This window comes from Saimiri boliviensis, chromosome 5, assembly GCF_048565385.1.
Source record: "Saimiri boliviensis isolate mSaiBol1 chromosome 5, mSaiBol1.pri, whole genome shotgun sequence".
Lineage (NCBI taxonomy): Eukaryota > Metazoa > Chordata > Mammalia > Primates > Cebidae > Saimiri > Saimiri boliviensis.
In genome coordinates, this window is record NC_133453.1 from 102,942,226 (window position 1) to 102,963,313 (window position 21,088).

Consider the following 21,088-nt stretch of genomic DNA (forward strand, 5'->3'; position numbering starts at 1 on the left):
TAGTAAGTCAAGGAGAATGGTGATGACAATTTCTTTTCTTGTCAAATGTCAGGACTTACTCATTATTACCAATGAAATCTAAAATTTCTTGTTCCAATTTCAACAGCATCATTCTGTCCCTGAAAAAAAGTATGAAGACTCTTATATGTAAAACTTAGCAATGAAGTAATCACAAACATCAACAGGCTATGACTTATACAGCTAAATTTTACCCCTTAAAAACTATACATTCATGACTATTCCAATCTTGATGCTAGAATATTTACTAATGTTTTAAAACAGTAATGTTTTAAAACAATAAAAGATGATTTTTTAGATTAACTTTTTATTATGTAAGCTTTCACACATAAACTAATGTAAAGAATAGTGTAATGAATTTTGATGTACCCATCACCCAACTTTAACAATCATCAACATGTGACTATTCTTAAATTCATTTTTTTTTGTTTATAAATAATGAAGGAACTTAAATACATTTTGATCTACTAGGTATTACTATAATAGAGTTTGCTCTGTAAATATATGGATAATAAGAGCATTTTAGTTTTAATTTTCTCATTCAATAACGTGGACAGCAAACAGAAAAACAGACATCTTTAGTTACGCTCATGACCATTATCATACTGACCACCATAGAAACAGTACTCGAAAGAACCTGCAATGCCAGTAACAACAGGAATACTCCTATGGAAATCCAATAGGAATATGTAGATGGGACTACAGCAAAGAAGTATTAATTATATCGCTAACTCAGAAGAAGAGGACATTTCAATCCATTCTATAAATTGCTATTATATATTTTAAAATTTTCCCATAAAAATGTAAGTGAACCAAAGACCTCCAACATATAAAATAAGAACTCTAGGGAGTACCTGTATGTGCTCCTTTAGATCACTAGAGTCTTATTTAGTGCACTTAGGCTGCAACAAATTAATGGTTTCACTACCCAACGGACCTCCTTGCCCACATACCAAGAACATGGCTCCAGATTTTTCCTGTGCTAATTGGAAATTTCATGTACATGTGAAAAAAAAAAAAGTAACTTACAGAACCTTAAAGCTAGAAGAAGCTTTACAAATCATTCAGTTTTGTCTTCCAAAGTTTATAGATCAAGAAAATCAGGCCAAGAGGTTAATGATTCCCTAAAATAGACACTATGCACTAGATTACTCTCAATTTTAATAGAGGAATTGGTAGCCCCTGATTTGGTCACCTGAAAGTCTACATATCAGACCTGTGTTTGATTCTCCTCCTATATTGCAAAAGTTTCACAAAACTAAGTAATAACTTCTCCCCCCATCATTAAAATACTTAACTATACATTTTTACATCAGTTTAACAAAATCAAGAGAAAAACATGTTTATCTGGTGATTTTAAATCCCAAGCTGAAGACACAGCTACATTTTAACAAAAATTATAGCAATATTCAGTTTTGTCTCCAAACCTGCTTTTCCTTTAACATTTCCGATCTCAGTAAGTGGTATCATCTTCTACTCAACATGATACTAGAAGCATGAGAAGTTGTTTGACTTTTTTTTTTTTTTTGAGACAGAGTTTCTCTCTTGTTGCCCAGGCTGTAGCGCAGTGGCGCAATCTTGGCTCACCACAATCTCTGCCTCTCGGGTTTAAATGATTCTCCTCCCTCAGCCTCCCCAGTAGCTGGGATTACAGGCAGCTGCCACCATGCCTGCCTAATTTTCGATTTTTAGTAGAGACAGGGTTTCTCCATGTTGGTCAGGCTGCTCTGGAAGGCTTTTTTTTTTTTTGAAAGACGGGGTTTCACCATGTTGGTCAGGCTGGTCTTGAACTCCCGACCTCAGGTTATCTGCCTGCCTTGGCCTCCAAAGTGTTTGGATTACAGGCGTGAGCCACCACACCTGGCCGGCTTTTTTCTTTTTAATCATCCTTTTCCAAATCCTCCTGTACAGTTAATTACTACTGCAAATTTTATCTACCTTTGATCTATTTTTCCACTGCCACAACCCTGAATCCAAGTAATAAGGACTTTTGGCTTGAATACTATAGCAGGAGTTTACTGTCTCCCTGCATCTTCTCTGATTTTTTCTAATCCATTCTACATGAAACATGTATAACAATCTTTTAAGAACACATATGTGATCACAAATCACTCCCTTGGTTAAATCTATCACAGGTTTCTCACTGCTCTTAGAACTAAACATATGTACAAGGCAGGCATGAACTGGGTCTTCATCGTTCCGCCTCTTCTCCTGAGCTGAATCGCTCTGCCTCTTCTTCTGAGCTGAACTCACGAAACTGTTATCATCCTGGTTTATTTCTATATTTGCCAAACTCCTATCAGGTACCTTGAAGATGATGTTGTTCCCCCTTTGTTGAAACACATTCTTATATTCTTTCTTGGAATCATTTCTTTCATATTTTAACAGCATTTATCACAATTACTGTCATATAGTTCTTTGGACTATTTGTATATAAAAGGGTTCAACAAATACGTTTTGTATGAAATAAGATAGTATCCAGAAGGTCTTTCAGCATTCTGTTTTTTTAAATTTTGGGGGAGGGTAAAGAATTTTTACTTCCTAAAGTTTTCCCAACAAAGGATTTATTTACTAAACTATAAGATCCTCTTTGATCCAAGTTTTTTTTTTCTTTCTGAGACAGTCTCACTGTTGCCCAGGCTGGAGTGCAGTGGTGCTATCTTAGCTCACTGCAACTTCCACCACCTGGGCTCAAGTGATTCTCCTGTCTCAGCCTCTAGAGTAGCTGGGGTTATAGGTGCGCACCATCAAGCCCAGATAAGTTTTATATTTTTAGTAGAGACGTAGTTTCACCATGTTGCCCAGGCTGGTCTTGAACTCCTGATCTCAAGTGATCGGCCCACCTTCACCTCTTAAAGTGCTAGGATTACAGGCGTGAGCCACCACGCACAGCCTCATCCAAGCTTTTGGGGTTAATTTATCTTGAGACAGTATTTTTAGTAACTTTTATAGTTTATATATTGCCTTATTGTAAAAAAAATACAGACGAGAATCAAAAGCAGGCAACTAGCCGGCTGCAATGACTCACGCCTGTAATCCCAGCACTTTGAGAGGCGGAGACAGGTAGATCATCTGAGGTCGGGAGCTCGCGACCCGCCTGACTGACATGGAGAAATGCCCGTCTCTACTAAAAATACAAAATTAGCCAGGCATGGTAGTGCATGCCCATAATCCCAGCTACTCGGGAGGCTGAGGCAAGAGAACCGCTTGAACCCGAGCGGCAAAGTTGTGGTGAGCCGAGATCGCACCATTGCACTCCAGCCTGGATAACAAGAGCAAACTCCGACTCATAAAAGCAATAAAAAGCAGGCAACTTATTTGGAGCTCATAAAACAGAACATTTATATTGATTTTCTGTGTTTGAGCTAAACAGCAGGTATAAGATATTTTAACTGTTCTTCAGTGAATGTAATGCCACTGAAATTTCCACTATCTCCATGAAATAACATAAAATCTAACAATTTTACTAGCCATTGATACAAAGTTAAGCTTTCTCTCCTTTAATATGTAGATCTATAGATTGCAGAGGATTTTTAGATTATTATCTGGGCCACTTATTTTTTAAAAGATACCTTGCTTTCAGTAGCACTTGCTAAAAAAAAAAAAAAAAAAAAAAAAAAAAAGACAATTTTCCTGTGGTCTTAAGATTGGTACCTTCTGCCTTTTATCTCACACTGTAGCTTATACAAGCTTTCAAATTTTCAAATCTGGAATTAAGGTTAGATACTTTGTAACAGCCATAAGTTAAAGGTTAATAATCCTTTATAGGGGCCCTACATATGAGACTCAAACCAAGAGGTTTACAAATTACTTTCTTAAAGTATATTGATATTTAGTAGGTGAGCCAAAACCATCCAAAAGTAGGCACAAAGTAAAACTTCTACCATACAACCTTTAAAATGAACTGATACATGCTGTTTATTATTAAAGAACAAAAAAAGCTAATTAATAAACATCTACTAAAAGCTAAAATGAAGGGCTAACAATCTTTCAGTTACTAGTGTTCTAGTCATTATTCCAGAAGTAATTTTGGAGAAAGAGGGAACAGATGTTATACCAGTGGCAAATTTTAAAAAGCAGAAAACAGTAATGCTTCTGTTTGACCACCTTCCACCCAATGTTTCATATGCCTTTGGTCAAATCCCTGCAGCAGGTAAGAAATAAAATGACTTAAACAATACCTCCAATAAAAATGACTTTTAGAAGATATTTTACAAACAGCGAACAAATACATGATGTTCCTTAGAGCAAGACAAAATACTTAAAAAATATCCACTGTCAGAATTAATCCATGGGACTGTTTTCCTGTTAGTTACATAATACAGTTATCTATACCATCCATATCTCTACATATAAAATTTATACAATATGGCTAAAAGCAACACAAAAATAGGTATAAAATTATGTTAGTGAGTGTAATCTTTATCAGCAACACCTTCAGGTTCCTAGGTTCTAATTCATTAATGACTGTATTTAATAGGATAGCCTCTGAAAATATTGCAGACACCAGAAATTCCAGCTAACTTATTAACACCTGAAATTTAGTTTATTTACTGGGCTATGAACAAGATAATGAAGATTTAATGATGTGAAAAAAAATTTTTAAATAAAAGTGATCCAAAATAGAAAGGTTGACTAAATTTTCGTATCACTAAAAATAAATCTGCTTAACATCTAGTAGAATTCTCAAGGCAATATTCAACCCCGAAATCCCAGTGGGAATTAGCTTTACTTCTAACTAATTGTGTACCAGGCATATCTGGAAATTAGCTGTATGCTTCACTGAGAGAGAATACTGAGTCATTTATTCAGCAAACCTTATTTCTCACAAAATTTAACATTAGCTTCAACTTCCTAAACCCACAATGACATTAATAGTAACTTACACATTAGCCATTACATGAATTATTTACTTGTATATACATATATTTTTTAAATTGAGATGGAATCTTGCTCTTGTTACCCAGGCTGAGTGCAATAGCGTGATCTTGGCTCACAGCAACCTCCACCTCCCGGGTTCAAGTGATTCTCCTGCCTCAGCCTCCTGAGTAGCTGGAATTACAGGCATGCACCACCACACCTGGCCAATTTTTGTATTTTTAGTAGAGATGGTGTTTCTCCACGTTGGTCAGGTTGGTCTCGAACTCTCAACCTCAGGTGATCCGCCTGCCTTGGCTTCCCTAAGTGCTGGGAGTACAGGTGTGAGCCACTACGCCTGGCCTCATGTGTATATTTGCTCAAATAAAAATGCATACACAGAAGGAATAAAAAGCCTATACATGCTAAAATATGAATGAATCTTAAAAACATTATGCTAAGTGAATAAAAGTGAGTCATGAATGATGACATATCATATAATTTCATTCATATGAGATGTCCAGAACAAGGAAATGTACAAAAACAGAAAATAGATTAGGGTTGGGATCATCTGTTATCAGTATTACTATCATTACTATAGCATAGGAATAGCTACAATGCATGGGGTTTCTTTTTGGGGCAATGACAAAGTTCTAAAACTGTGGTGATAGTGCTTCTATCTGTATACTGAATATACTAAAAACCATTAAACTGTACAGCTAAAAAATGTCTATGTGGATAACTTAAAAATGTTTGCATCAGCTGGGCACAGTGGCTCATGCCTGTAATCCCAGCACTTTGGGAGGCTGAGGTGGGTGGATCACCTGAGGTTGGGAGTTCGAGACCAGCCTGACCAACATGGAGACATCCCCATCTCTACTAAAAATACAAAATTAGCTGAGCGTGGTGGCACATGCCTATAATGGGAGGCTGAGGCAGAAGAATTGCTTGAACCGGGAGGTGGAGGTTGCGGTGAGCCAAGATCACGCCATTGCACTCCAGACTGGGCAACAAGAGCCAGACTCTGTCTCAAAAAAAAAAAAAAAAAAAAAAAAGAGTGCATCTATAGAGGAAAAATACACAATCAAAACATAATTTGGAATCCATAAAAATTGATATATAATCTTTTGCTCTTTGCTGATGTCTTTCCCACAGGTTTAGAGAGAAGAAAAAAATCTGCCTGTCTAGGATCTTGTTTTACTTATACTAGCTATGAATTTCCTACCTTCCCACTTATTCCTCAACCCACTGAATTCTAGTTTCCACCATCCTATTCCAAATGTGAAATGACATGTTAAAATAGCCAACAACTTCTAATTTCGGAATCTAATGAATTATTTTTGGTACCTGTGTTGGAAAACATCTTTAATCATGTTTTCCCTCTGTTCTCACACCAACATAACAATCAACACAGAAGACTTCTGTGACCCCCAAAATGTGGAGATTTCTCTCCACCAGCAAGCACACAAGCAATTCTGCAGCAGACACCAGCTGCAAATCTAGGCCTCTGGACCTACCGGCTTCAAGTTGAGGTTCCCATGACCCCTGCTTTGAATTTGATTAGTTTGCTGGAGTGGATCACAGAACACTTACATTTGTTGGTTTATTATAAACAATACAGATGAAGAGATGCATACAAGGTAAGGGGCAGAGGCATAGAGCTTGCAAGCTTTTCCTGGGGCCTGCCATCCTCCAGGAACCTCCATGTATTCAGCTATTGGAAGCTCTCTGAACCTGTCCTTTTGGGTTTTTATGAAGGCTTCATTAAGTAGGCATGATTGTTAGTGGAGATCAACTTGACCTTCATCAATCTCCTCATCCAGGAGGTTGGGAGCAGGGGCTGAAGTCCCAACCCTCTAATCATGCCTTTGTCCTTCCAGTGACCAGCCCTATCCTAAAGCTCTGTCAACATTAGCATACAAAAAGACAGCTCTTTGGAGATTACAGGCATTTTCCTTGTACACTAGGAAACAGGGACAGAGACCAAATTTATATATTTCACAATCTTACAATACTTCTATTTTCATATCCCTCTGTTATTTTATTTTAATTAATTAATTAGTTAATCTGAGATGGAGCTTTGCTCTTGTTGCCCAGGCTAGAGTGCAATGGCCTGATTTCAGTTCACTGCAACCTCCGTCTTCCAGGTTCAAGCAATTCTCCCGCTTCAGCCTCCCAAGTAGCTAGGATTATAGGCATGTGCCACCATGCCTGGCTAGTTTTTGTACTTTTAGTAGAGATGGGGTTTCACCATGTTAGTCAGGCTGGTCTTGAACTCCTGACCTCAGCTGATCCACCTGCCTTGGCCTCCTACAGTGCTGAGATAAACGGGCATGAACCCCTGCACTGGGCCCCTCTGCTATTTTCTGTGAAACTGTTTGGTTTTGATTGAGTTCCAGGACAAATGTTTTCAGGATTCCTCTGCAATCTCTCTATCTTTAGAGATGGGGTCCAGGCTGGAGGGCAGTGGTGAGATCATAGGTCAGTGCAGCCTCAACCTCCAAGGCTCCAGTAATCCTCCCACCTCAGCCTCCTGAGTAGCTGGGATTACAGGCATGTGCCACTGTGCCCCCATGCCCTGTTTTTGCTATCTTTAGCACTTCGCCATTCTGTTCCAGTCTACTGTCCCCATTGCCTTTCCATATACAAATGATCTTCAAGTCCTACCATGGTATTTTCTAAATATCTTTTAAATGTGCCTTTTCTTCTCTATTATTCTCTATGGTCTCCTAGCCACTCTCTTTGTTTACAGTTATCTCTGCCAAAATAATCTTTCTAATACACCAAAGTAATCTTTCCAAAATACAAATCTCATTATGGCATGGCCCTATTTAAAATCCTGTAACTACTCCTTAACTTAGCATGCCATACTCAGTATTTCTGATAGATGCACTAATGGCATTTCAAGACAATTTTTCATCATTCATTGCTGTTTTATAGGTCTTTTTTAGCATCCCTTGCTTCCCAATAGCATGCTGCACTCACTGGAACAATCAAAAGGTCCCCTCACATTTCCATACTGCCTTAGGATATTGGTATTATTCTATGTTGAGGAGAGTTGGATATGACCTATGTTTCATACCTCACCAGTCCCATTACCATTACTATCTAGAACAACTTGATATATGCCTGTGAGAGCCAGAGGGTACAATCTTATCCTTCCTTAGATATAACACTTCCTCTCACACAGCTATGCCTTGGCAATCCTCTAGTCTCTATCCAGAAAGCCCTTCCCATGCTTCTCTGTATGGACAGCTCCAATTTAAAACACTTTTTTTTTTTTTTAAATAAAGAGGTCCCATCTTTTAAATTAATTAATTAATTTAAAAAATTTATTTATTTATTTATTTTTTAAGATGGGGTTTCACCATGATGGCCACGCAGGTCTTGATATCCTGACCTCAGGTGATCCACCCACTTCGGCCTCCCAAAGTGCTAGGATTATAAGCGTGAGCCACCACGCCCAGCCAAAACACTCTTAATCCAAGATTCAGGTTAGGCACTACCTTTTCAGTGACACATTCTGGCCATCTTGACCCATACATTCTCAAATTCTTTCAGAGGTTGGGGCCCTTCTTTGGCCATTAAAGCACCTGTAAACCTCTTTTACATTTGTTCTATTTTAATTGTCACATCATTTTCTAGTATAGAGACGGTGAATACTGGAGGGTCAAACTTTTATCTCATTCCTTTTCATATCTACAGTGTTTAGCACAATGGTTAGAGTTGTTCAACAGACTCATAAATTTATCTTTTTGTTGGGATTACTGAGGAATAAACTTGAACTGAAGGAAAAAAAGTCAAGCAGAGTTGCCTATCTTCTAACTCCATACCTATAATCCTCCAGCTCCTATTACAGAGACCACTTTCCTTTTTGGTAATTCTCTTTCACATTGATATTAAATACAAAACAGAAAGTCAAGATAGTACTAAATACAATACATCTGAATAAAAACAGGTTATCTTGAAGCAAGACTGTATAAGAGATAAACAACTCTCATATCTTCTATGTGCCTATATCTAGTGACATTATTTTATTTTTATTTAAATGTATGTCAAATACCTACTACTATGGAAAGCTAACATTTAGAGGAAGATTTCTTCACCTTGGTATCTTTCACTCCATGAAAGTATTGGTCAGATAATTTGTGGGTAGCCATTTTTGTAAGGAGAATGCCTCAAAGTGGTTACGAGTTGTCAAAAAAGTTAAAAATTACTCATTTAGTGATCTGACAAAATTAAAGATTTCACAATTAAAGTATTGACTCAAATAAACACCTCGAAAATATTTGGGTTGATGGCTTATAAACTCCAACAATAAAGAACAAAAATTCTGCATTTAAAAAGTTCAAAAACTAATTATAAGAGAATACACTAAGTTCTTATTTGGTTGAATGCACTCTGGTGAGATATTTTTCTTTTTTCTCATGATTAATGGTATATACCTAACTAAATTAAGAGTCTAAATATCTTAGTGATTCTGTGTTTCCCAAAATTCATACATCATGGTGACATGCAAAATGTGAAAAGATATTTATATATGTGCATATACTAGACCAACATCTTTGCCCTGAAAAACTAAAATGTTTTGGTGTACTTCAAATATCTGCAGTCTTACTCTAATACTCTAACTCAATAATGAAAACATATATAGCAAAATTATGGCACTCTAGAAGCAATGGAAACCTTATAAATTTAATTTTTACCTGGGATTGTTTTTTAATGTATTTACTAAAAATTCATGTAGATCTATGCCAGTTGAATCAGTGTATTCTTGACTGGAATCTAAAAAACAACAACACAAAAACCCAGTATAAAGTTGTTTGAAAACAAATCCCATTACCTTTTACATATGATGTATATCTTATATAAAACATGATGCCCCACATTGAAAGAAATGACAAAGTAGGAAAAATTACAATGGACTCACATGACAATTTTTCTATTCTGATCTAATGTGTACGAGAGTTTATATAACTGCATGTCCATGCACATTCTTAAAAAATATTAACCTCTCATATATGTCTATTTAATTTCCTTTAAATTCTTTAAAGATCCTTTTACATACTCACCACATCCTCATGTTTAAAATGCCTCCATGGGTAAAAAAATTAAATGATTTACATAATTAACTACATTTGTAGCAAATTAAGACAGCTTAGTTCAGATATGTTGAAATTTTAAATGTAAAAGAATTTTAGATTTTTATCAGGTTTATTAAAAAAAAGGCTTGCTTTCAAAATACTTTCAAATATTCATGCTATCTTCTCCTTAAATGTAATAATATCCTTATACTATTTATAGTACTGGTCAAGGTAACTGAGTTTTTAAATTTAGAAAGCATTTCTATTGATCGGCAGTCTGCAATGTTAGATTATAGTGAAGATCCTCCAAAATTAAGAAAAATAAACATTCTGTTTCCAAGAATATTCTTACTGGATACACTTACAGAGCTGATAGCATCAGCTCTTTGTATCATAAGGAATTAAAGAGTGATAATATCCTTAGTGGAATCAATATATAAATTATAATGACTCTAGTATTTTACTATAAGTGAGGGACCAGTAAGAGTTAAGATGTTTACCTTCCTCAATGTCTGTTATGTGTTGCAAATTTTGGCTGAAATGTCTTACTGATATATAAAATTGTGTTAAACAATTTTGCTCAGATATCATCCTTCCATTCTGTTCTGTATCATTTTACATAAAGATACATTATATATAATTAGTCGAGAGGTAAAGGATGGAATGACTAATAGCAAAATTATTTAAAAAAATAAAAAAACAAAAGAACTGCAAACCTCTTGATAACATTTTTCTGGGCAACTTATCACTGGCCTTTTCTTTTTCTGCTTCATCTTTTGAGGGCCTCTCTTCTTTCTCAAATGATTGTGTTAACTGGATCTGAATTTTCTCCTGTTGGAAGGCAAAGTCAGTTATTCAATGAAAACACAACATAATTCATTTAACACCACACATTTATATTTTTTGAGTAACACAAAATTGTACAGAGCAAAAAGATTATTTTACCAAACTGGAATCTTCAAACTCCAGAACAACTTAAAAATACCACTTTCATCAAATACTTTATACCAATTAAAACATATTCTCAAGATTATTTTAGAGAAACTAATTGTTTCCTATTACAGTTTAAGTGCATCAACTTGTAAAATCCCTGGAGGATGAGAACTCAGGTCTTCTTAACCTACTTTTGCAATGAAGATGCCAAGCAAAAGCATAATTATCATCAAGCATGACAATACAAATGTATAAGAGTCAAGGCAATAATTAATAAAAATTAGGTTTCTGAGTAGCCTTTATAATCACACACTCCTTCATTCTCCTACCATATAAAAATGTAAGTACAAAAATTTCCAAAATAAACGGCACACAACTTTATTTCCTTTTTGAGATTCATATATCACTGTTAATCCTTCAATCACCACAAAGTTGTTTAGAAAGATTTCAAACAAGACTGTATCCTTACAGATATGTAATGTTTAACTGTAAAGCAACCACATTCTATAAGGCTGAAATGGATAACTAATTCATGTTTTATTTTAGAAGCAATGTCATAACATGCAATTCCAGAACCTAAAGGGATTACTAGAAATTAATCCACACAGACAAAGTAAAAATCGTGTATCTCTGTTTACTTAGGTAAAGTTACAAAGAAAGCTATAATAAATTCTACATCAGTTTTACTAAAGAAAAGGTGTAGCCTATTTTTAGACTAAATTATACTGTTGTTCTTTAGTCATGAAAACCATCAATCAGACCCAGAGATATTTTTTTTACCCCAATAGGACTACTACCTGCTATTTTCATCTCTTATTTCATCATACCAGTTCAAATTTGTGTTCATCATATAGGGCAAATGATGCACAATGGCAGTTTTCACTAAGATGACAAACATTTGCTTTATGTACTCTCTCTGTCTTGTTTTCCAAAGACACTGGCAAATTCCTTACAGTCATTAATCAGTAAGTAATTTTTCTTATTGTGATTCATTTTCCAACCTACTTTATTCACTCTTTTCTTAACTGTAAAACAGGTATCTAGAAATGAATCCCAGAACTATTTTTCAGAAGTATAATATTTAGCTTTCCTGACTTGTATCTTCTATTCTGGTTACCCAAGAGGAACCCAATGAAATCCAGGCTGAGAGAAGAGATTTCACATTACCTCCTCTTCGATCTTCATTAAAAGGCACTTCCAGTGAGTAGCAGATTTCATTTCTAAGCTCTCCTCAAAAAGCCATATGTTTTAATTACAGATATTAAACTATTTTATCAAAATGAATTATATTTTTAAAATCCTGTAGTCTTAATGTACTGAGGTCTTGTCTTCAGTTGGCCTAGTTTTCAGTAGTGAATAAACAAGATACACTTTAAATGCTGATGTCCTTATACACAAAATTTTCTGACTATAAATAACTGGAATAATAGCTACCTCTCCATAGGAAGCTGCAATTCCTTTACTATTCACTCTGTCATTGAAATCTGTTATTGAGGTCACTACCTACTCACAAGCTCTCATTAGATACAAGTGACATCTCTCTCTTAATTGCCTCTCCACTTTTTGAATAATGAGTTTTATTCCAGATTAATTCCTCAAAAATCACATTCTGAATCAAGCAAATTAGTTGGAAAGGGTGTCTACCATCAAGGATTAGATACTAGCACATTTCATGAGAAATAATTTATTTTTCAATTTCCACTCAGGTGCCATTTAATTATCTCAAGACTTGGAAAAAGACTTCCTACTATAAGAAGTATCTTTTATTCAGAGGATTTTATTCATAGACTGTTATCCAAAAAGAAAATGTTTGCTGTATATAAGAGAAACTGAGAAAGAATATATGAAGGGAAATAACTGAGTTGTGACATAGCTCCTTTATTTATTAACCATATGCCATAACTCATCTTTTTGAACTGTCAACACAAAAAATTACCTATAATCAATAATGTATGTATCAATACACAGCATATATTCCTGTTATTTTTTTACTCATATAAATTTTAACTAGCCGAATTTAGTACCATAACACTTTTTCCCTCAACATTTTTCAAATAGGTAAAATGCACGAGAAAAAACAAAGGTCATGGTACAGCCTTTTTTTTTTTTTTTCCCAAAAAGTATACAGTGTCTCTGGCAGTGTATACTTTTTGAAAAAATCTGTCATTCATTAACAGACTTATGGATGCCTGATCCCTCTTTCCTCAATCTCATTTACTGTTATGTGGCTAAGATGGTATAAAATCTGTTTTTTGTTCAACAAAACAAATAAATGGATTTTCGAAAACATTACAGTGCCTACTACTCCATCCCAAACAGGTTTATTCTTTACACTCATGTGTACAAAAGAACTTTTTTTTTCTTTTTTGAGACAGAGTTTTGCTTTTGTCATACAGGCTGGAGTGGACTGGCACAATTTCGGCTCACTGCCACGTCCACCTCCACCTCCAAGGTTCAAGAGGTTCTCCTGCCTCAGCCTCCTGAGTAGCCAGGCATGCACCACCACACACACTAATTTTTGTAATTTTAGTAGAGACAGGGTTTCACCATGTTGGCCAAACTGCTCAAACTCCTGACCTCAGGTTATCTACCTGCCTCGGCATCCCAAAATGCTGGGATTACACCTGTGAGTCACTGGGCCCGGCCAAAAGAACTTTTTAAAAGTGCTGTTTCAAAAAACAATTTTACTGATTTTTTTTCAGATTGTATTATAGTTCTTCAGTCTTTTCACAACCATGCAAAACCCAAAGGTCAGTATTTGAAAATGTTCTCCAAGCAAGAATTTAGTAAATACTTTGTTTGTGTTTCTGCTTTTTGCTAGAAAGTCTGTTTTACTGCTAAAATATATCTATTTTATCGAACAAATGCATATAGCTATCTCCCATGTAGCTACATTAAAAAAAAAATCACAAATTAATATTCATCCCTATGTTTCTGACACAAAGAAATGTCAAAGCAAACAGATTTTTAAGTACATTTCATTGACAACAATCTATTTCAAAACATTTTCCTTGCATTTTTGAAGCAATAAAAAATGTAGTGCTTTTTAAAAACGGCACAATTCTAAATATGTGACAATTATCCTCAATATCTTTAATAGGCTTTAGAGGGCATCATGTAAATCAAGGGAAAGTATAAAAGTTTTAGTTTGAATCACCAAATGTATAATGATATTTGCTTTATAAAAAAGATGTACATGTCATGGATCAGTCATGGCTTCTTAAATAACCACAATATTCCCAGAATTCCTTGGAAACTGTTTGTTGGGACACAGAAGCATTTTAAGTTGCTCAAACTCTTCTTAAGTAGAACAACCCACTAGGCAGTTATCACATGATAAACATTGGTAAAGGGTCCAAAAATATTTACGCAAAAATATACAGATGTAACACAAGACAGAGATCAACTCATAGCTGAGATTAACAGAAAAGTAGTCATAGCATTAAAAAGAACGTAAGAGGCAAAGTAAATGGTTTGCCTAAACTACATTGTTCTAAATTTTACAAGAATAGACATGTGAGAAATTAGAAGTACTAGGTAACTATTGAAGAGCCAAAGTAATATGAAAATTGGCTTCACCATGCATTCAGGTTACATTAAATAACCTATCAAGAAGAAGTCTTGGGTAGTCTCTGCATACAAGCATTAAGTATTTGAAAAATTTCTAAAAGGTAAAACTAAAACAGCAAATTTCATTACAATTATATTTCACTGGATGTGCTACCTTAATATTTTTTAACTTTACAAAAATAATTTATAACTCTCTTAAAGCCACATTCCTAATTAACTACATGATTCCTAAGTTTTTCCAGAAGAGAAATCATTGCTTAAAGCCTTAGATTGAAGCAAAGAGTTTTTCTAACTTTTCATGTGTATTTTGGGTGCCAAGTATTATTGAATCAGTTTCATTTAGTAAAAATAAAACAAACATAACAAACACAAACTTAATTTAATCATATAAAAAAATTTCTCCAGTTCCTCCATGTCTTGAAATAACATTTGTTTTGCTTTGTTTTTTTACCTGGTTCTCCTGTGATATCTCTGCTGCAGGGGGTGGTGGTGATTCTTCACACACTGCAAGGCTCCGAACTAGCTTTAACTTTGAGCTTGACTAAAGAGAAGTATTTATGATTAACACTACATTTCAGAAATTTAGGGCATATCCAAAAGCCCCCTAGAAAGAGTTTCTAAGTTTCTTTATAAATAGTTTCTGCCATGTATAACAGTAGATGAAATGTGCAAGTTAAACATATCATTAATCACTACTAAAGGCCTTTGTTAAGAAGGAAAACAAACAATTGCAGTTTTGAAAATTAAAGCAATAGAAAGAATGAGAATAATTCCAACTTCATATCCCAAAGAATGGTGAGAAAGCGGTTTTCTCTACAGATAAAGAACCATCAAGATAAAAAAGCAACGCACAAAAGCGACTAGGCAAGACAAAAACCCCAAATAAAACAAAATAAGCTTTCTGCCCCCCTCCCCCAAAATATGAAAGAACTAAACTGAATGTAGTGCTATATGAAAACAAGGATTCATCAAGCATGAAGGAAGGCCCTTGGCATGCCAGCACACCAAAATATTTACTATACCTTAGACCTTTTTCCTGTCTGTCCAAATGACTGCAATGGCCGCTGAATATACAAGAAAGATTTGTATTAAATTTCATACTGAAACAGAAAATTTGCTTCTTAATTCATACTCCTAAACCACAGAAAAACTAACTGCACATAAAGTATGAAAAATGAGGAAATCAAAGTTGGTTTCCGTGAAAGAGTACTGATTTCTCCCAGAAGCACACTTGCAGAAGATTCTTTAAAATCCTGGTAGGTTGGCATTTTTCTTTATTTTTTCTTTCTTAGGCATTTTTCTTTAAATCAGCAGATGGCCACAATTTTTGTGTTAATTGTGTACAATGAAATTTATATGGTGACTTCTTAGTAGTGAAATAAAATATACTTCTTCATTATTTTATAACATATTATAGTTTAGCCAAGGTTAAGGACGAACAACACACAAAAATCAGCAGTTTAAGGTAGATAAACTCAGAAAATTTTTCAACTTAATGAGAATGTTTCAAATGCACAGTGAGTCAGAGTCCAACTACAAATCTACTGAGCTATTTCAATACTGTATGAAGTATACCATCAGTTTATTAGTGACAGACACCTATTCATCAGGTCTGAGGTGAAGCAATGAGGCAGAAAGGAAGAAAAAAGGGCAGATGTCCAATATGAAGGTCCAGCATGACTGACAGACTAACCATCAGTTGCAAGACTGGGGAACCTTGTAAGGCAAACTAACTCAAGTATGTGATACAAGCTTTGGTTTGGGAAACCAGCTGAAGCACCTGTCAATCAGAGCCAGATAGGTTTTAAACATTCTTTCCTTCTACTTCCTTTCAATTTTCCTCTTCAAACTCAACCCCAAATAGTACAGGGCCCAGGTATCTACCATTTTTATTTCTTAACACCAGGGGCCCAGTCTGATACCAAACGTAAAACAGATATAAAATCCTTAATATCCAGACTAGTATGCTTTACATTAAAAAAAAAAAAAAAAAAAAGGCCACCATTTTACTTCAAAAAGGCCTTCTTTGTAGGGTCAGCAGAAATAAGAGTCTACACTACCAGTATGTCCCGCCCTCATTTTGAGCCAAAAGTTCTTCAAAATGAAAAAGCCCTGTATTCTTGGGATTTTAATCCTGGATTACACAAGCTACAGAATAATAACAAAAGGAAAATAGAAAAACTAAAAGAAAATGACTTTCTGTTTCTTATTCAGAAAAAAATAACATGTGTATGCACAAATGCATACGGCAGTGCTGCCTAAGAGGGCTTCTGCATGTTAGTATTGTCTTCTGTTTCTACCTACTTTCTAATTTGCTCAAGAGGATTTCTAATTGCCTGTAACTCACATCTAACGACAGAAGTAAAATAAGTTGTGCTACCAACTAGTCTTGGTGGTAGATGCCACCATCTAGGGCCTACAGGAAAAAAAAGCAGGAGAAAAGCAAACAGTGAATACTATGAAAATGCACATACCTAAATGAGTCCTGAGGAAGCAGAAGAGAAAAGAGTTTCTGACTTACTCCCAGTCTTCTGCTTTAATTTCTTGTAATTTTAAGTATCACTGGTATAAAATCTTCTATTAAAAATCTCTAAAATGAAAGGGGTCATTAACTGGCAGTGTAAATGCTGTATTCATATGCAGAAGAAATGGACTTAAATTTTTGAATTTGCTTCTTATTAGTGGGTAACCATGATCAAATTACTTCAGTTTACTTTAATCTGTCTAAAAGTTTTCACACTATTTGCACTAATTCACAGGGTTCTTGAAAGGATTCAGTGAAAGTGCAGATAAAAAAGGGACTCTGAAAACTCTAAAATGCATATAAATGTAATCGATTATTAAAGGTTAGGAACTGACCATGTCAGACAACCAGTGTGCTTCCTCTACTTATTAGCAATGAGATTAAGATAAATTACTTAATCTAACAAATGCTAATTTTAAAAAGTGTATAAAATGGGGATGCTCTCTATTGTCCCTATTGTAATGCTTGAGAACATTCACAGACTTACATATGTATTAACTATCTTTTAGTCTACAAGGAGACTTTGATAAAGATGAGGAAAAGATAAAGGAAGATACAGAGAAGTAAAATTATCTTAATTTGACTTCATTTAACAAACATGTTTTAGGTTCCTGTTCTATACCAGACACTGCGCTAGGCACTAGGGCTATGAAGATGAATAAGACACAGTTCCTGGTCTTAAAGACCTCACAGTCCAGAATCAGTTACTAGTCAAACGGAACCCCAGATCTTCAGAATCTTAGTCCACTGCATTTAATATCTATTAAAAAAACTTTATTGTGGATTAAATTCTACTTGAGGTAGACAGAATTCTAAAGATGGCTCCCAAGATTTCCATTCGCTGGTTATTCAATCAAACACAAATCTAGGTACTGCAGAGAAAGGATTTTGCTTTTTTTCTGAGACTCAGTCTCACTCTGTTGCTCAGGCTGGAGTGCAGTGGTGTGATCTTGGCTCACTGCAACCTCCACCTCCCAAGTTCAAGTGATTAGTCTGCCTCAGCCTCCAGAGCAGCTGGGATTACAGGCACTCATGCACGGCTAATTTTTGTATTTTTAGTAGAGACAGGGTTTGACTATATCGGCCAGGCTGGTCTCAAACTCCTGACCTTAAGTGAGCAGCCCCCTTGGCCTCCCAAAGTGATGGAATTACACGTGTGAACTACTGCGCCCTGGTGGATTTTGCATTAGTTAACTAAGCTCCAAGCTAGCTGATTTTAAGATACAATTTAAGATTCAGGTGAGTCTAATTCAATAAAAGCTGAGACTTTTCTCTGGTGGGAGCATAGGAGCAAGTCAGAGAGATTTAAAGCATGAGAAGGACTTGACATATTGTTGATGGCTTTCAAGATGGACGGGCCATGTAAAGAGGACTATGAGCAGCCTCTTGGAACAGAGTGGCCTTTACTGACAACTAGCCAAAAAACAGGACCTCAGACCTACATACAGTTTTGGGCCCACTGTGACCTGATAATGAGTGCTGTCTTTTAAGCCTCTATGTTTGTGGTCATTTTTATGCAGCAACAGAAAACTAATACACTACTATATCAGTAAACTATAAATTGCCAGAATAGCATTATTCAATAACATAATTTCAATTTCCTTTCAAATAGCGAAGAACTGATATTATATGTACTAGAAAATATAGCAATGCACACAACAAAGCAGAGAAAACAAGTTGTTCATTAACGTAAACAGACTTAATTTCATATTTTTATAATCTATTTGGCAGCTAGATTTGGCTTTAAATAGGAATTCTCTCTATTTGATATGTAATTACTTAAAAAATGAATTTTATTATTTAGAGCACACTTTTCACCCTTAGCAGAATTTCACTGTCACAGTAAAAATTTAGCAGTTTGTTTAATACACATTTAATTAGTCCATAGAAATGCCTTAAATTAGAATTTACAAGGCTTAGGAACAAAGTCCCCAATTTATAATTTACATTGTTTTATACTGAAGTATAAGACAGGAACTAGGCCAAAAAATGGGTGCAGAATATAAACCATCCTTAATAGAATTTCAGTTTGAAATTGATACTGGTAAGTCGTCAGAGCTATCAGCTACTAGAATTTGGAGAAATAAGAAAAACAGAGCAATCCTTATTAGTTATATATGTATTGGCACAAAAATACCAATTAAATATCACTCAACTAAAAAAATCTGACATTTAAAAAATAGGGATAATTTTCTCTTTGTAATTAATAATTGTTAGGAAGAAAAATATAATGGTTATACCCTTTCAACCAGACTCAATACACCTTGAAGGGCTTACAAATTCTTGGTACTTTTCTAGGTACTGTAAAGATTAATCAGAATTATAAGGAAGACAATGAAAATGTTCCATGTCTAGTTAAGATCAGGGTAGTAAAAATAATGGATGCTAGATTGCTAATTTCTACTGGAATAAAAGATACGAAGTTCTCTGAGGCAGGAGAGCTATTTTAAAAATCAATAAACCAATAAACCAAACACAATCACAATTTATTTTTAACATTTAACCTTTTGAGCCATAAAGCACAGAGTTAAATATTCAAAGGCCTGACTCTTAGACTCTAATGAAAAGTCCATGGAGAAAGTCATAAACTATCTGGTTTAGTGTTATTCCATATAATAAAAGATCAAGGATCATCCCATTCTACTGGTGATGTACATGAAAATTATCCAAAGAAGTACAAACAGTAAATATGCAAAAGCACTTCTACAAGATGTAGCAAACATCTTTACACATCCCAAGAAAGCACCCTGAAAAGTAGATGTGCTTACAAGTGCTACCATATGTACATATGATCCAAGTTCAGTAGAAAGAGTATCAAATCCTAGAATTATAAAAATAAAGCATACTATGGAAAATGTATTGTAAATTTTAAAAAGTTGAACTCATTCAATATGAATAAAAAACAATAAAAATACAGCATACAGTTACAGAATTTAATAGAAATAAACGAAACCACTGTACTGAAAATGTGGGAAGGTTATGGTAAGTTTTACTCTTTATTACTAAAGAAAAATCTATCTTGCAAGACAATAAAGGTACAATTTTGAGATGCCATATAATCGTGCTATTGTTAATAAATAGTAACAATTATGATAATGATTATAACACTGTTAATACCACCTACCATTTGTCAGGCTTTATGAACTAGGTACAATACAGGTAAGTATTTTTTTTTCTGAGACAGAGTCTCACTCTGTCACCCAGGGTGGAGTGCGGTGGTGCAATCACAGCTCATTGCAGTCTTGACCTGGGCTCAGGTGATCCTTCCACCTCAGCCTCCTGAGTAGCCACCATGCCTAATTTTTTGTAGAGATGGGATCTGCCATGTTGCCCCAGCTGATCTCACACTCCTAGACTCAAGCACTCTGCTTGCCTTAGGCTCCCAAAGTGCTGAGATTACAGGTGTGAACCAATGTGCCTGGCCATACTTTTTATTTATTATTATTATTTTTTTAAGGAACAGGTCTTACTCTGTTACCCAGGCTAGAGTGCACTGGTGCAATCCTAACTCACTGCAGCCTCGAATTCCTGGGCTCAAGTCATACCCCCGCCTCAGCCTCCTAAGCAACTAGGACTACAGGCATGTACTGTGACACCTCGCTAATTTTTTGTTTTTATTTTTTGTAGAGACAAAGTCTTCCTGTGTTGTCCAGGCTAGTCTAAAAATCCTGGGCTCAAGCGACTCTCCTGCCTCAGCTTCGCAAAGCACTGGCATGAGCCACCATGTTTGGCTACACACATCCTTTTAATCTTTCTTTGACAAGCAGGAAAACAGCTAAGGTTATTATTTGAATTATTTTATATAAAGAGACTTTTATTCAGTCCTTTAAAAAAAACACTTCATTTCTTTTTCTTTTTTTTTTTTTTAAGATGGAGTTTCGCTCGTTACCCAGGCTGGAGTGCAATGGCGCGGTCTCGGCTCACCGCAACCTCCGCCTCCTGGGCTCAGGCAATTCTCCTGCCTCAGCCTCCTAAGTAGCTGGGATTACAGGCATGCGCCACCACGCCCAGCTAGTTTTTGTATTTTTAGTAGAGACGGGGTTTCACCATGTTGACCAGGATGGTCTTGATCTCTCGACCTCGTGATCCACCCGCCTCGGCC

At 35.4% G+C, this 21,088-nt stretch overlaps 1 protein-coding gene across 9 annotated transcripts in view; it reads right to left on the bottom strand.

Annotated features, from left to right (window-relative positions):
* The window catches only part of R3HDM1 (R3H domain containing 1), a 123,079-nt gene that overhangs the window by 93,807 nt on the left and 8,184 nt on the right, over positions 1–21,088 (bottom strand). For 7 of the 9 annotated variants that reach the window (XM_010330639.3, XM_039469802.2, XM_003922010.4 and 4 more), the window contains exons 3-7: positions 15,485–15,526; positions 14,914–15,003; positions 10,676–10,790; positions 9,582–9,660; positions 60–119 (exon numbers count right to left, since the gene is read on the bottom strand). In XM_010330639.3, coding sequence (XP_010328941.1) covers positions 60–119; positions 9,582–9,660; positions 10,676–10,790; positions 14,914–15,003; positions 15,485–15,526 — 386 coding nt within the window. The remainder of the gene's footprint in view (positions 1–59; positions 120–9,581; positions 9,661–10,675; positions 10,791–14,913; positions 15,004–15,484; positions 15,527–21,088) is intronic. The other 2 variants (XM_010330649.3, XM_010330619.3) reach the window with 1 other exon arrangement.